General features: G+C 36.9%; 1 protein-coding gene across 1 annotated transcript; it reads right to left on the reverse strand.

Annotated features, from left to right (window-relative positions):
* Positions 1–905: 905 nt before the first annotated feature.
* Positions 906–11,222, reverse strand: G6PC1 (glucose-6-phosphatase catalytic subunit 1). Its single transcript, XM_074223817.1, has 5 exons — positions 10,902–11,222; positions 9,377–9,486; positions 7,610–7,715; positions 5,694–5,809; positions 906–3,533 (listed from the first exon to the last, which is right to left on the reverse strand). The coding sequence occupies exons 1-5, from the start codon at positions 11,129–11,131 to the stop codon at positions 3,022–3,024; spliced, it is 1,074 nt and encodes a 357-aa protein (XP_074079918.1). The 5' UTR covers positions 11,132–11,222; the 3' UTR covers positions 906–3,021.
* Between the last annotated feature and the right edge of the window lie 4,139 nt (positions 11,223–15,361).

Raw genomic sequence — 15,361 nt, forward strand, 5'->3', positions numbered from 1 at the left:
TTATATTGTATCATATCGTATATCATATTATATTATACTATACTATACTATATTATACTACACTATACTATATACTATACTACATTACATTGTATTATATTGTATTGCATTGCATTGCATTGCATTACATTGCATTGTATTGTACTGTATTGTATTGTATTATATATTATAATCAGACCTGGAATCTTTCCTATTCCTGTTTTGCCAGAGAGATCCATATTGACCTGATAACCTATAACTATGGTGATCTTTACCTGGACATAAAATCTTTTCTAGTCCTCATCTGGGCAGTCTTCATTACCTATAATTTTATTAGTCCTAATTCTTTACCACAAAGTCTGTGTAACTTTGTCCTACTCTGGCACCTTCATGAAGGAAGCACTAGAGACAATGCATAATACTTAGAAATTTCTCAATATCTCTCTCCTTAACCCCTCCATTCTATAGAGTTCTATCCTTATTTTCAGGCTATTGGAGGTCCTGACTCAGTCTTATAGATTTGCCTATGCCTATTTTTGGACCTTGTAAAAGGAGAAGAAAGAATCTGTGAGAGGCAGAAACAACAGAAATACTAGGGAATTGAGGTGGTATGAGCAAATTATGCCGAAGACCCATTGGGGGAAATTCCCTCTCTCTGGAAAGGATAAAGGTATAATTCTGATTCTGATATTTCCCTAGGGCTTGGGCGGGTCTTATCCTTTTTCTTGAAAAAAAAATTCTTATCTTTGTGAATTAAAAAGTTTGTTTTGCTTTCTTAGGGAAAATGTAATCAAACTGTTAATAAATTGATAAACTATTGTTACTTGAATGTAGCATTCAGTGAAGTGATTGGAAACAGCTTTAAAACTGCTGCATTTTGTCAGAATAAGATTTCTCTTTGGAAGTTTACTGCTGATAAAGGGGGCTGTGTGTGTGTGTGTGTGTGTGTGTGTGTGTGTGTGTGTGTGTGTGTGTGTGTGTGTGTGTTAAACAACTTTCCAGGTCAGAGAGAATAAATTCACTGGGGTTTCTTGGAGTAGACAAGTTAGCAACTATGCCTGGGCAGTTCACTGGGCTGGAATTGAGGCAGGCATCTGCCATTACCTCCATCTGGTTTGAAAGGAAAAGAATTCCTTCAGTGGGAAAAATCTAGCAATGGTTAGAGAGAAAATCATACTCCAAGCACAGGAATAATCCAGTGTGAGTGACTGACAGCTCTGCTTACCTGTATATAACCCCCATAACTCCTAAATTGGTACTATCCTGATGGATGGTTTCCCTTTTTCTTGATCCATGTTGAAATAATCATCCCTAAGTCATTAATTCAAATATGTGCCATTCCTACCAGGGTTTGCTGCCTGCCCAGGACAGGGCATTTCCATTTTCTTAACTGAGAATTTAGGTATAGAAACTGAATGACTTGCTCAGAGAAAGAAAGAAACAATCACTAAATCACCCAAGCCATGAATAAAATTACAGGGTCTTGTTATGCCTGAAATATAATAATCAGATAAACTTGTTTTTCTTAAAAAATGTTTTAATAAAATACTACATATATATAATATATATTTATATAGATATTATATTCAGGATTGTTGGTATAGATCATAGTACTGTATATGATAGCAAAGACAAGACTATAAAATAAATAGGTTTCAACATTTTTTTTGAAACTTTTGTAAGCAAATTCATCTGAGAACCCCTTTTGGAGAATGGGAAAAAAAAGAGTTTGGTTTATTCTCCCATTTTTCTTTCCTTTCCCAGCTAGGCCAGAGGAAGGAGTCACATTTGCTCTCTAGAAATCAAAAGCTACATTGGAGTGACCTTTGGGGAAGCTAAAATGCCTGCCCTCTCTTGCCATTTTCCCTGCTATTCAAGAGCTTAATCTAAAAATATAGAAGCACCACAAAAGATTTTTTCTTTTTCAGGGAACTAGGAATAAGATAATGCACTGGGGTGGGGCTTATAGGTGAGAGCAGGAGGAGAGGGAATTTATGTGATGTAGAAAAGGAATGGGTAGAAGGGAATATTTTATAACATGACCCCTAAAATGTTTATTTTAAACAAGCACAATCTCTATTTCAAGTCTGATTGTGAAACATACCTTTCTTCCTCCTTATTATGATGGACTATAAGGGTTGAATGAGACCTCTGTTATCAGATATGGTTAATATGTTGGATTATTTTGCTTAACTAAACTTCTTTGTTATAAGGAAGGATTGAGGAGGGAGGGAGAAATTGGAGAAAGAAAGAAGGGAGTCATTAGAAAGTGACCTACATTTTTTAAAAAAGAACATCCATAGAATATTTATTAAAAATAATAATAACAGATGTAATCAAGGCAAACAAAATATGGCTGAATATCCTGACCCAGGTAGAGTGTCTAGTTCAACTCAGCCATTTTAAAACACTGGTATTAGTATGTTGACCATAGATCCATTTAGGAAAAAAGATAAGAAGAATTACTTATCTTATTGACTTATATATTATTAATTCAAGCTGGTCTGCTATTAGGGAAAATGCCTTCACTGATTCACACTAATTGGTACTATTCAGGAAATATTTACTATATGAGGTTTTTTGGTATATGATATGCAGAATCCTCAGAAATTCTCCTCCAACTTTACTTCTTTCCCCAACATCCTGCTCCTTCCTTCTTTTTTCAGCATGAGTAACCATGACCAGAAAAAATTCTCAAGTGAGATCCCTAACCTGAACTCTGGTACTGGGGCCTGGTAAGGTCTTTCTCATCTGGAAGTTCAGCTACTGTGAATTGGACAGAATAAAAATAACATGCCTTCTTTGAAAGAGTCCAGGGCTAACAGTCTCTTTGTAATTAGAGAAGTTCTCTGGAATGTTGCAGGTTGCTCAGAAGCCTCACTCACTCTCCAAGAATCACTACCCAAAAGGATTTAGAATTCTAAAGAAATGAGAACCAGTGGTCCAACTCCTGAACCTGTTGACCAGATCATGGACTGCTGGAGCAGCACTCACCCCCAAATAGCACAATTCATTTATACTGAATATTCAGACTCAGGTCCACTATAAAGATTTCTTCTTAGACTGACCCAGGATCTGGGAGAAGCAGTAAGGGACAAGGCTAACCGCTGTCAGAGGCACTGTTGCACTCTTGCAGAAAGACAATGCATAGAAGAGCATTTCCACTTGAGATGGGGGTTTGAAGGCATCAAAAAGATGCAAGATGACCAGCGAGGTCACAATACAACACAGGCGGAAGGAGAGTTGCTTGTTTTGTTTTCCCTTGCAACTTTCTTTATACATATTGGAGTTGAGGGCCAAACCCAGGCCAAAGAGGGTCCCAAGGTTCTTGAGCAGACTGGCAAAGGGAGTGGTATCGATATGAACCCATTCTGGCTGCTCACACCACCTCTTGGCTTTCTCTAGGGTCCACAGGAGGTCAATCCCTATCCCCTTCAGGATCAAGTAAAATCCAATAGCAAAACTAAACAGGAAGAAGGTGATTGCAAAATACTTCTTGAGACTGGCATTGTAGATGCTTTGAATATGTTGGAAAGTTTCAGCCACAGCAATACCTGAATGATCACCAGAGAAAATGATATTAGGAAATAAAGGGAAATCTTCAGATTAAGTATTAGAAAGTGATATACCACCAACCCTTTCAGATTTGGGGGGTAACATAAGAAATATCAACTTGATCTGAATAGCTATTTAGTTCAATGTTACACTACCACAGATCTTTCTTAAAATATGTAAAGTAAAAAAAAAATTCCCAAATAGCTTTTCCTTTTCTGCTTCCTCTGTCCTGCACTTTCAATATTGGGCTTCCTTATCCCAAGCATCTGGTCTTATAAGGTCCCTTGAATCACCTAGAATAACTAAGGCTACCAAGGATATTACTTAGATATTTTACTAAAATATAACTTGGGGCATCTAGGTAAGTGCAGTGGATAGAGCAACCAGCTTGGAATCAGAAAGACCTGAGATCAAACCCAGTCTCTGATACTTCCTAGCTATATAATCCTGGGTAAATCATTTCACTCTGTTTACTTCAATTTTCTCATCTGTAAAATGAGTGGAGAAGGAATCTTTGCCAAGAAAACCCCAAATGGTGTCATGAAGACTCAGACATGACTGAACATCAGAAGTAAGATTTGAATTCTTATTTGGTTTGTTTTTCTGCCTTTGCTCCTCTCTGAACTCTATGTTCCCTCTTTTTAACATCTTTTAATTTATTTTATACATGTTTATATGAAATCACAGATTCTGGACAAAAGAAAGCCAAATTTTTTGATACATCTTGTTTACAATTTTTGAAACTTTTAGAAGTACCATTTTCCCCCTCTTTCTTCCCCCAGTAAATTAATGTTCAATTTTGAAGAAGTAGAGGACTAAGGGTATGAAACATGGACTAGGTTGACGAACTGTTTTTTCTTATCTATAAAAAATTTGTTTTACAAGAAAATACATGTTGGGTAAGGGAAAGGGAAACAAATATATTTGGAAATGAAAGTAATAAAAAAGAAGAAAGGATATCTACAAAATATTTTTAAAACCAAATGAATTTTTAAAATAAAAACAAAATAGGTTTTTGTGTCAGGGAAAAAATGAAAAAATTCCCTTGGGTTATATTCTGTTATTAAAGATTTCTAAGCAATGGAAGATCCAAAAGCATCATAAGACTGAGAACTATGCCTTATCTAAACTTTGCATGTGTCCTAATGCAGAGGTCAGCATTCTGGATACAGAAAGTACTTAGTAAATGTTTGTAGAATGAATGACATAATGAATAGAAATTCCACAATATCCTTTTTCTCACAAATTTCAAGATCTCCTACTCCAAATACTCCCCTAAAGTTGAAGTTCTTTCTTATATCTGCCCTAAATGCCTCCCATTGCCTTTTTTGCTCAATTTGTAAACAACAAGCACATTCCAATTTATAAAAAACAGAATGCAGGAAAATCTGAACAAGCAAAAATTAACAAAAGTTGTATTTATGCTAGGAAAGGATTCCTTTATATATGGAACTTCCCCAAAACTTTTCTTGTTGTTATTATTGTTATGTTTTGGTAAACTAACTTGAAGCTAAGCTCCTAGGAAAACCATTAGTGTATAATGGAGAATAGGACTCCGTTCACAAAATTGTGGTTTCCATATCACTTTTCAAGAACATACAAATTATATAAAGCAAAGCATATCTTGCTGTCAAAAATAGCAGCTCTCTAAACTTTCTACCTTTGATTTGCAATACATTGAAATTCAATGGTATAAACATTGTGTGAAGATCAACTCTGATGGATCAGCAGTTTAGTGATCAAGAAAAATTATAAAAGACTTGTGATGGGAAATGACATCCACATCCAGAGGAAAAAATATACTATTTTCATTATTTAAAACATATATTATTATTATTTCTTTTTCTCATGCTTTTTATTTTCTTTAGCTCTGATTCTTCTTTCACAACATGACTAATATGAAAATATATTAAACATGATTTTATTTGTAAAACCTACTTGCTTTCATAGGGAGGGGGGAAAGGAAGGGAGAGAGGTAGAAAAATGTGGAACTCAAAAGCTTATAAAAATGAATGTTGAAAACTCTTTACCTGTAATTGAAAAAATAGAATAAAATAATATTAAAAAGACAATATGAATTATATTTTCAATTCAGATGGCATGTTGCAGTGTTATGATTAAGGAGGGGCCAGAAAGAAGATGCTGTAAGTACTACTGACCTGAGAGGACTCCAGCAATAACCTGATGAGGAAAATGGGCAGCAAGATAGATTCGGGACAGACAGACATTGAGTTGCACAGCCCAGAACCCCAACCACAGAAGCACATGCAGGCACCTGCAATAGGAAATTCATACATAGCAGAATTGAGCTACAGAACAGAAGTGCTAATTCTGCAGGAGCATTCTTATACCTCAAGTTCATCTAGTCAGAAATCCTATTAGATTATAATTGCAGAGAGTCTTAGAACTAGAAAAGCTCTCTAGTGCAAAATCTAGCTAAAGCATCAGTTCTCTCTCTAATATTCCCAATAAATGGTCATCCAGCCTCTATACTAACACTTCCAAGAACAGAGTTTACTGATACTTTAAGGGTAGTACATTTTTTTTTAATACATTTAGTCTATTTGAAATGGAACTTTTCTAACTCTCACCCTCTAGTCCAGGTTATTGCCCTCTAGGTTCTGAGCAAAGTTTCTATTAATTTTTTTTTATATAATTGAAGGTAATGATTATAATCTCACTGTCTTTTTTCTATGGACTAAAAAATATGTCTAGTTCCTTCCAGTGATTATCATCACTTTAAGCAATCATCACATCAAGTGATCATGCTTCCCCTGCCATCCTGGCTGCCTTCTGGATACTCTCTGATTTGCCAGAGACTCACTGATGTACACCAATATGTTAAACAGAACTAGATATAGTACTTCAGAGATGGAATCTGGAATCTGACCAGGCTTAAGTACCAAACCTAATAAAAAGATGAATGTTGAATATTAACTTTGCATGTAATTAAAATAAAATAACATTTTAAAAAACGAAATCTAACAACATAAATTGCATTTACAATAAGGATGTCAGTTGCATTACTATGATTAAGGAAGCATCAGAAAGAAGATGCTACAAGAACTACTGACCTGAGAGGACTCCAACAATAACTTAATAAGGGAAATGGGTATCTTTTTTTCTAGATTAATTCGATCTAAATAAGCATTAATTTTTTTCATTGACCACCAGATCACTCTTGAGGCCTGCAACCTGCCAAAACCCCTGAGGTCATTATCTAGTTACATAGTAGGGTAACTTATTTTTTAAAATTTAATTGAAAGATTTTACATTTGTCTGTATTAAATTTCATCTTGAAAGGCAGTGTGACTTAATGAATGAAAATCTGAGTTCAGGTCCTTTTTGGGATACACATGTGACTCTGAACAAGTCTTTTAACTTCCTGGTGTCCTCAGGCAATTTTCTAAGACTAGGTTGCAGAGACAGAGATGACTTATATTTATAGAGGAAGTTCCTCACCAGGAGTTTCTTAGACTTAGAAATTACAGGTTATATAAAAAAATTAACCAATAAATATTTATCTTATTAAATTGTATCAACCAATGCATGAGCCCTCTACCTCAGTTTTATATCATTTATAAATTTGATAAAAATCCCATGGTCATTGATAGAAATACTGAAGGCAGAGAATAGTATTTATATGGTACCTACCACATGATAGTTAATTTGCTAAGACTTACAAATATCCCATTTGATCCTCACTACAACCCTGTGAAGTACTTGTTGCTATTATTTACATATTATTCCCATAGTTAGGAAACTGAGGCAAACAGAGGTTAAATGACTTGCCCAGGGTAACATAGCTAAGAAATGTCTGAGACCAGATTTGAACTTAGATTAGATTAGAACTCCCTGACTCTGGGTCCAAGGCTCTATCCAATATGTGGCACCTGGCTGCCTCAGAAAAAATTAACTGAACAGGACTCGTATTTAATAGGATTCCCTCAAATTTATCATCCCATTCCAAACTATGAAAATATATTGGGAAGGTGAGAGAGAGAGAAAGTGATTTATCTTCTAGAGAACTAATTGAGCCCTTAGTCTCTCAACCAGTTACTGAGAATTTCCTTACCGGAACCTGAGAGTTGGCTTCTTCTTTCCACGAGTAAGGGAGAGGATGGATGTGACAATTACATAGTATACACCTGCTGCACCCATGGCATGGCCTGAAGGACTACCTGGAGGACCAGAAGGAAGCACAATGCCTTAGATCCTGGCAAAAAAGGAGATAAGAAGGAAGGAAGGAAGGAAGGAAGGAAGGAAGGAAGGAAGGAAGGAAGGAAGGAAGGAAGGAAGGAAAATATTCCTATCTTTCTCTAGCTTTGGAAAAATTCCATGTACCCCTTCACCCACTATCACCCCTCACAAGAGCCCACTCTGAAAATGTCCTTTAATTTGATGAAAAATATCAATATGATTTTAATGAATAACGTTCAAGCAAGGTGTGGCTAACGTACCACTGACTTAGGTGATTTCCCTCACAAAGTCTGGTGGCTGGTCAGAGAAGAGTATCCAAGATCTTTGTCCCTTTCTTCCTTGGGGAAATTCTGACTTGAGTGAAAGATATCAAAAACACTTAAACCCACAGAACTCGAGTGACCACTGTAGTTTTTCTGCATTATAACCCCCTACCCAGCCAATATATAAGTTTCTCCATCATTAGGTTTACTTCAATTATTTCAAAATATTATTCTGAGAAAGGGTCCCTAGGCTTCACCAGACTGTAAGAAAAGTCTGTGATATATAAAAAGGTTAAGAACCCTTCCACTCAGTGAATTTCCAAAATAACATGAGCAAATAGATGTTAACTTTCAAATGATCTTTGAATTGAATTGTAGTTGAATTAAATGGAAGCTAATGAAAAATCACAGTCCAACACCTAAAAGATACCTCAGAAGCCAGCTGGTGTCTTTCAGTCTTTATCTGACGATTTCCAATGAGGAAAAACCCACTATCTCCCAAGGAAATTCATTCCACTTCTGGACAGTGCTGATTGTAAAGAAGCTTTTTCCTTATATAAAGCCCAAATCTACCTCTTCCCCACTAATTGCTTTATTTTTTTAATGAATTTTTTTTTTAGATTTTTTTTTTCAAGGCAATGGGGCCCAAGGCCACACGGCTAAGTAATTATTAAGTGTCTGAAGTTGGATTTGAACCCAGGTACTCCTGATTCCAAGGCCAGTGCTCTATTCACTGCGCCACCTAGCCGCCCCTCCACTTATTGCTTTATACTACAGACCAGAACCAATCTTCCCTTTCCTCTACTTGTCATTTGTTATTCAGTAGTTTCAACTGTGTCTGACTTGTCAAGATCCCATTTATGGTAATTTTTTTTTAGGTTTTTGCAAGGCAAATGGGGTTAAGTGACTTGCCCAAGGCCACACAGCTAGGTAATTATTAAGTGTCTGAGACCGGATTTGAACCTAGGTACTCCTGACTCCAGGGCTGGTGTTTTATCCACTACGCCACATAGCTGCCCCCATTTAGGGTATTCTTGGCCAAGATACTGGAGTGATTTGTCATTTCCTTTTCCATTCATTTTACAGATGAGGAAACTGAAGCAAACAGGGTAAAGTGACTTGGCCAGGGTCACACAGCTAGGACATGTCTGAGACTGGATTTGAATTCAGATCTTCCTGACTCTAGGCTTGGCAATATGGACTACACCACCTAGCTGCCCCATAATAAAGTATAATAATAGCTGATATACAAAGTTACAAAATGCTTGAGATACATGTTATTTGATATAGCTGCCCAGTTTCTACTAAAGGCAAAATCTTTATCATGCTCCTGTATACTATACAAAGTTAGCAATGAGATATGTTAAATAAAATCTCACCTGGTCCAGTCTCACAGGTGTTGGGAAACTGCTTTATCACAGGCACAGACGTGTTTATGTAGTAGTCGGTGTCCAATACCCACCAGTAAGGACGCTGTCCAAAAAGAATCCTATCAAGGAGCAAGATCAATGTAATAAATTACAGGGTCTTCTTTACTAGACAGTGAAAGAGTATGTCACACACTTTCCTATTGGTAAATGCTTACAGTTGGCAGGTTTGATTAACTATGATTCTAGAGTGTCAGTGCTGGAAGGGACCTTGAACATTACCAAACTAGTTAATCCTGACATTTTACAGATGAGGAAACTTGGAGCCATGGAATAAAGCAACTTTTGGAACTAGTTGCTTTGAAACTGCTTAGTTTACACTACAGGTGTCCTGACTCCCTGCTCAGAATTATTTCCTTCTCATCACAATCCCATGCTTTCCTAAATTATCCCAAACAGATAGTTTAAGTTGAGGAACTGTAGTTTAAAACTTAGATCTGTCTGTATCTTTCAATCATTGTATCTTCATTTTCCTCTCTCTTCTCTTCAGTTCAGAGCCCTGAATTCCCACAGTCACAAGATTCTAAGGGTCACATGCCCCTTCCATTCCCACCAGAATCCCTGTCTTCCAAGAACTGAAGAGCATTTCCCACCTGGGAAATTCATACCTTGCAACTCTATTTTTATCCTTTCTGCTTTGGAATAAAAGACATTGAACAAATGTCTTTTCCTTTCATTTAAAGATGGACTAGAAAGATTAATTTTTCATATAAGTGAAAGACATGTCAAATTTAACTCAATATTCCTCAGTCACTCTAAGATTAAAAAAATATTAGATTCCTTTTGGTCTTAAGGACTATCATTTTCATCCCTGTTGCTAGACAAAAATTCAGATCTAGAATAAAAATAAAATATTATTAATTCAGACTCTACAAATATAGTGTTCAAACAGACACAACCTATTACATAATACTAAGTACAAGGTTTGAAAGAATTTCATCTGTGAATTTCTGGGGTCTTACAGATGTGTAGAGAAAATAATCATTTATAATTAGCAGCCTGTTCTAACAAAGATCTCAAACTTTTCTTCAACATACTTTCAATTTTTGTAGCTAATAATTAAAGGACTTGCATTATTAAATCTATTTTTGTTGGCTTAGTTCATTTTGTTTGTTTTTATCTTTTTCCCCACCAATCTTTATATTTTGCCCTATATTTCAAGGGTTTTTTTAAAATTTAATTTCTTTTTCCAAATTATCATTATTCAGACTTTTCACTAAATTAAATTATGCTTCTTTATTTCCATACTAGTTAGGTTTTACTCTTTTTCTTACTTAGTGATAAGGTTCTGTTTCCAATACTTGTGTAAAATATTAAAAGCAAAGGAAGAATAGCTGATGAGCTCCCAGAGTCCCAGGAAGGTGAAGACTGTCTCCCATTGGAAAACAGGTTCCCTTTGTAGGTTCAATGGGAGACAGACCTCTTCACCTTCCTGATCACCCTTTTACTCTCCTTCTTTGCCCAGGTTCTTACTTACCATTTAAACACCAAATTGAGCCAGTCTCCAATCACAGCTACCCAGAGGAGTTTGATGCCTACAGTCTCTTGAATGTGGAACCAAATGGGAAAGAGGACAAAGAAGGCATTCCTGAGATCTGCAAGCATTGAGACCAAGATGAACCAGTCCTTGGAGTCCTTATAATTTACTTGGAGGTAGTGGGTCGACTGGATCCCAAAGTCATGGAGGACATTCATCCCTGCCTCCATCCTCCCTTCCTCTTAGCACCTCTGTAGTCCTTAGCAAAGCACGTGAAGTTATTTCAGTCTCTGCTATGATTGTCCTGCTCTTAGATTGATCCTTGCCTCTGTTTTATACTCCCTTGCTTCCAGTCATAGGTCATTTCAACACTGATCTTTGGACCCAAAAACCACTTTTGTCTAAAATCTATTGATCAAAGGTGCATCATCAGAAGGTTGATGCAAACACATGTGGGATGATTTACGTAAAATAGGAGAACGGGCACACAAAAACAACCTGATCTGCCAGACACTCAGCAGGGGCAATTATTAACCTTTGGCATGCTGTTTGACATCACACAAACTGCCCTCCCGTTCTCTTAAACTTGACCAAAGACATAGGATCAAGTTTAAATCATCCACTATCTCTTGCTTCATTTGGAAAGTTCCCTGATTTATATGGACTCATACCCTCTGTTGAACACTCACCAACTTATTTGGAATGTAATGGAGTTAAAATGCCTGTTTAAATTACTATGACTCATCTCTTTGCATTCTCTAATGATTCACATTTTTAGTTTTAATGAAAGGGAATCAGTCAGTTTTAAGTTCTGAAAAGAGTTGTTGGTTTGATGCCTATGTTCTCAGCTTCATGCAGTCTCCAGAAATGCATATGGTTTGGCAATTCCCTTTCTCAATATTGGTGAGAGACAAGATTTTCATAAGATGGGATAAATAATTAATTTGGTAACCTTTATAAGAACTTTCAATTTACTTCAATGAATTCCCATCCTTGCAAAAATAAATGCCTGTAGCAGTAAAAGGCCTACAGTCATGTCAGTTCTCAATTCAGGAACATTGAGTAGAACCAAAAACCTTGCACCAATTGTACTGCAATTTGGAAGAAGGACCTCAGATACAGGTAGCACATACATGAAAAAGATGAACTCACTAAGGCTGTCTTAACAAAAGGCATTTTTCAGCAAAATTTTAAAACAATGAGTATCTTCTTTCCTCCCAACTAATGCAACCTCCTCTTCAGTAAGCCCAAAGTAGGTAGTTTAACATCTCTAGAGCAGAGAGGGATAGGTAGGTTGATGAAGGGGTGGTGAAGAGAATCAGAATGAAAGGGTTTGGAACAAAGGTTGACATGCTGGAAATAACTCCAGGAGGGGCTAGGATGGAAGGTCCTGATTTGTCAAACTTCTCAGTATATCAGATCCTCCCTCTTGGAAGCTCCTCATCCCTTAGCAATAAAGTGTGTTAGTGGAACAATCCGATTCATGGGGTGGCCAATTTTTTTTTTAGGTTTTTGCAAGGCAAATGGGGTTAAGTGGCTTGCCCAAGGCCACACAGCTAGGTAATTATTAAGTGTCTGAGACAGAATTTGAACCCAGGTACTCCTGACTCCAGGGCCAGTGCTTTATCCACTGCACCACCTAGCCACCCTGGTGGCCAATTTTGATAGTCCATAGATAAGTATCCTCCCGGGGGAAGGAGCTTCCTCATCTCTCCTTCTTGATAAGCTTAGTTCTCAGAGTACCGAATAATTCTTTCTTTAAATATGCTGCCCTGGTTTCAATTGCATGAGGGGAATCGATTTATAAATGGAATAGACACAGTCTATGTACAGTAAGTCAACAACCCTGGGCCCCCTTAGATTTGAACTTCCAGGGGCCAGAGTCTCCGAGTCTCACAAGTCTTGGTCATGTGCCCAGCATGTGGGGAGCAAGAGGGGGGCACTATCTTCTGGTAGAACAACAGGGAGCTCTGCTTTTCTTGATAAGGAATCATTATGGGGCTGATATTTGTGTTCTACAAAAGCAGAGCATGGGACTTTGGGCAGTCTGCCAGGTTTGGTGACAAGCTTGGCTAAAACAACCATGAATTACATCATGAAGCTATAACTGGTCTCCAAATGCCTCTCACTAGCAGCACCTTCCAATCTCCCCTTTGCTTCAGTGGCAGTCCTTTTTCTGTGTACTGCAAATTTTTATCATGTGATAGAAGGGGTTAATGCACCAGTTAGAAAATTGCTTGGAGAAGATAAATGGTAGAAAGTTCTCAAATAGTAAACCTTCAAACCTTGTGGATATCATGGTATAATGAAAAGAACATAGACTGGAATCCTGGGTTCAAATCCTATCACTGACCTTAATCAAGTCACTGAACCTCCTTGTGTCTCAGTTTCCTCATCTGTTGAAAGAGAAAGAAAAAAGGGGAGATTGGATTAGATGACTCTGAGATTGCTTTAAGTTCTAGCTGGGTTTGAATTCTAGCATTTATACCCTGTGTTACTATTTTTCTCTGCCTCTCAATTTTCTTCTCTGCAAAATGAGAGGAATTGGATTAGGTGACTTTTAATGTCTCTTCCAACTCTAACATTCTATGTTAGAAAGGATCTATCTCCTTTCAGTCTTCATTTTCTCCTACACATAGTATAGTTTCAATCAATGCTTGTTTAATGAACTGATGTAAAGTGATATGTACTGTGTTTGAAGTAATAGCAATGTTGTAGGATGATCAAATTTTTTCAACAATACTATGACCCAAAACAGATCTGAAGGACTTATGATAAAGAATACTATCCATCCCCAGAGAAAGAACTGATGGTATCTGGACAGATTGAAGTAGTTTAAAAAAATTATTGGGTTGAATTGAATTGGTTATATTTTGCAAGATGCTTTTGAAATTTTTGGAGATTTATTTTATTGTCTCCAGAGCCTCCAGAAATTTCATTCCACTTTTCCTTAGTCACCTTTTCCAGCAAATGACAATTCTCCTTTTCAAGAATTTTTTGCAGTTTGACTCCATTCCCTTTTGTTCAGAGTTGGTTAACTATCCTTTGGGGAAATGTCTGGTCAGAGACCAGGTGACAGTTAAGATGGAAAAGTTTATGGGGCTCTCTTTGGTTAGTGAATCAACTGGTTGCTGTTAAGTCACAGTAAGGGGAAAAAAACCCAAAACAAAACACCAAAAACCCCACAGTTTTTGCATGGTTGGAGTTTCTGTTTGGGGAAAGAGATGGAGAGAAACTGTCTCCCAGAAAGTATATTTTTGACCTGACATGATTAAAAGGAATACAGGACTTTTATTTTCATTTAAGCAGCTGCCATTGGGCTGGGGACCCAGGGCTCTAAAGGGAAGAGGAACTGCCTTGTCCTTGTTTTCTTGTTACCATGGTATTAGCTAGTGCATTTTTAGAATAATACAAGGAGAAAGCCCTCATTATCAATACTGACCTCCCTCTGAGTAGCAGAAAAGTAGTTTTCTCAACATTTTCATATCCAGAATTTGAGTTTACCAATTTCAAGTTATGCAGTTTAAAAAAATTTTTTTGAACTTTTTTCAGGAGATTTTTCTTGGTGGGGAACAGGTAGGTGTAGTATTTAGGAGCAGAAGATGGATATTGATAAGACAAGTCATTGAAATGACCCCATTTACCTCTATAAAAAACACATTGAGAAAGACAGGTTGGAGAAAGAGATGGATTAATTATTGTTAGCCAGTGAAAATCACTGACTTATCTCAGGGCTCAGTGAGAAAGTTCAGCTCTAGGACCTTGAACTGTTCATCTGTTAACCAGGTGAGGGGAGCATGGTTTGTGTCCCAGTCACTCTAAATGGATAAAGTGAACACTCTGTCCATTAAAAAAAATACCCTAAAATAATTTGTGATCATTAAAATAATTGAATAGTCAAAGCTCTTGCTAACTACTTTAACTTCTCTACCAAGCTTCCACTTTTCAGTCTCAGTGGTGGTACTAATTTCCTTCTACAAAAGCTAAATTACTCAATGAATTAAAAAAAACCCAACATGTGTCATGGACCTATATACATGGTGGAAATACAAGGTTACATCAGACAAGGTCCATGACCTCAGAATCATCTTAGCCTTAAAGTCTCTTCTAGCTTTTGTGATTACCATTGGAAACACAAACTGATCCTCTTTCTTGGGGAAATATAAATCTGGTTCCAGAAGTCTTCCTGATCGATGGGATAACAGATTACTTAATTCTTTCCCTCAAAAAAAATGTCCAATCCAATTCAATAAATACTCCTTAAATATTTACCACTGTGGGCAGAACAGTCCTGGGAGCAGGATGGAGTTGGGATGTGGTGGGGGAGATTTGGAAAAGATTTCTTTCTCATCACATCTGCTAGGGACTTTTGACACATAAAGAGATAATTATAATTAGATAATAATTGTTAAGTTGAATTGGCTGCATTTTGCTAGAGGTTTTGGGGATTTATGCACACA

This window comes from Macrotis lagotis, chromosome 2 (assembly GCF_037893015.1).
Source record: "Macrotis lagotis isolate mMagLag1 chromosome 2, bilby.v1.9.chrom.fasta, whole genome shotgun sequence".
Taxonomy (NCBI): domain Eukaryota; kingdom Metazoa; phylum Chordata; class Mammalia; order Peramelemorphia; family Peramelidae; genus Macrotis; species Macrotis lagotis.

Excerpts from the sequence above, each read along its gene's own strand:
- G6PC1 (XM_074223817.1), bottom strand. The coding sequence starts at position 11,131 with ATGGAGGCAGGGATGAATGTCCTCCATGACTTTGGGATCCAGTCGACC. Across the intron at positions 7,716-9,376 it reads CACCTGTGAGACTGGACCAG|GTAGTCCTTCAGGCCATGCC; the intron begins GTGAGATTTTAT and ends CTGGTCCTCCAG. Across the intron at positions 3,534-5,693 it reads TATTGCTGGAGTCCTCTCAG|GTATTGCTGTGGCTGAAACT; the intron begins GTCAGTAGTACT and ends GTGATCATTCAG.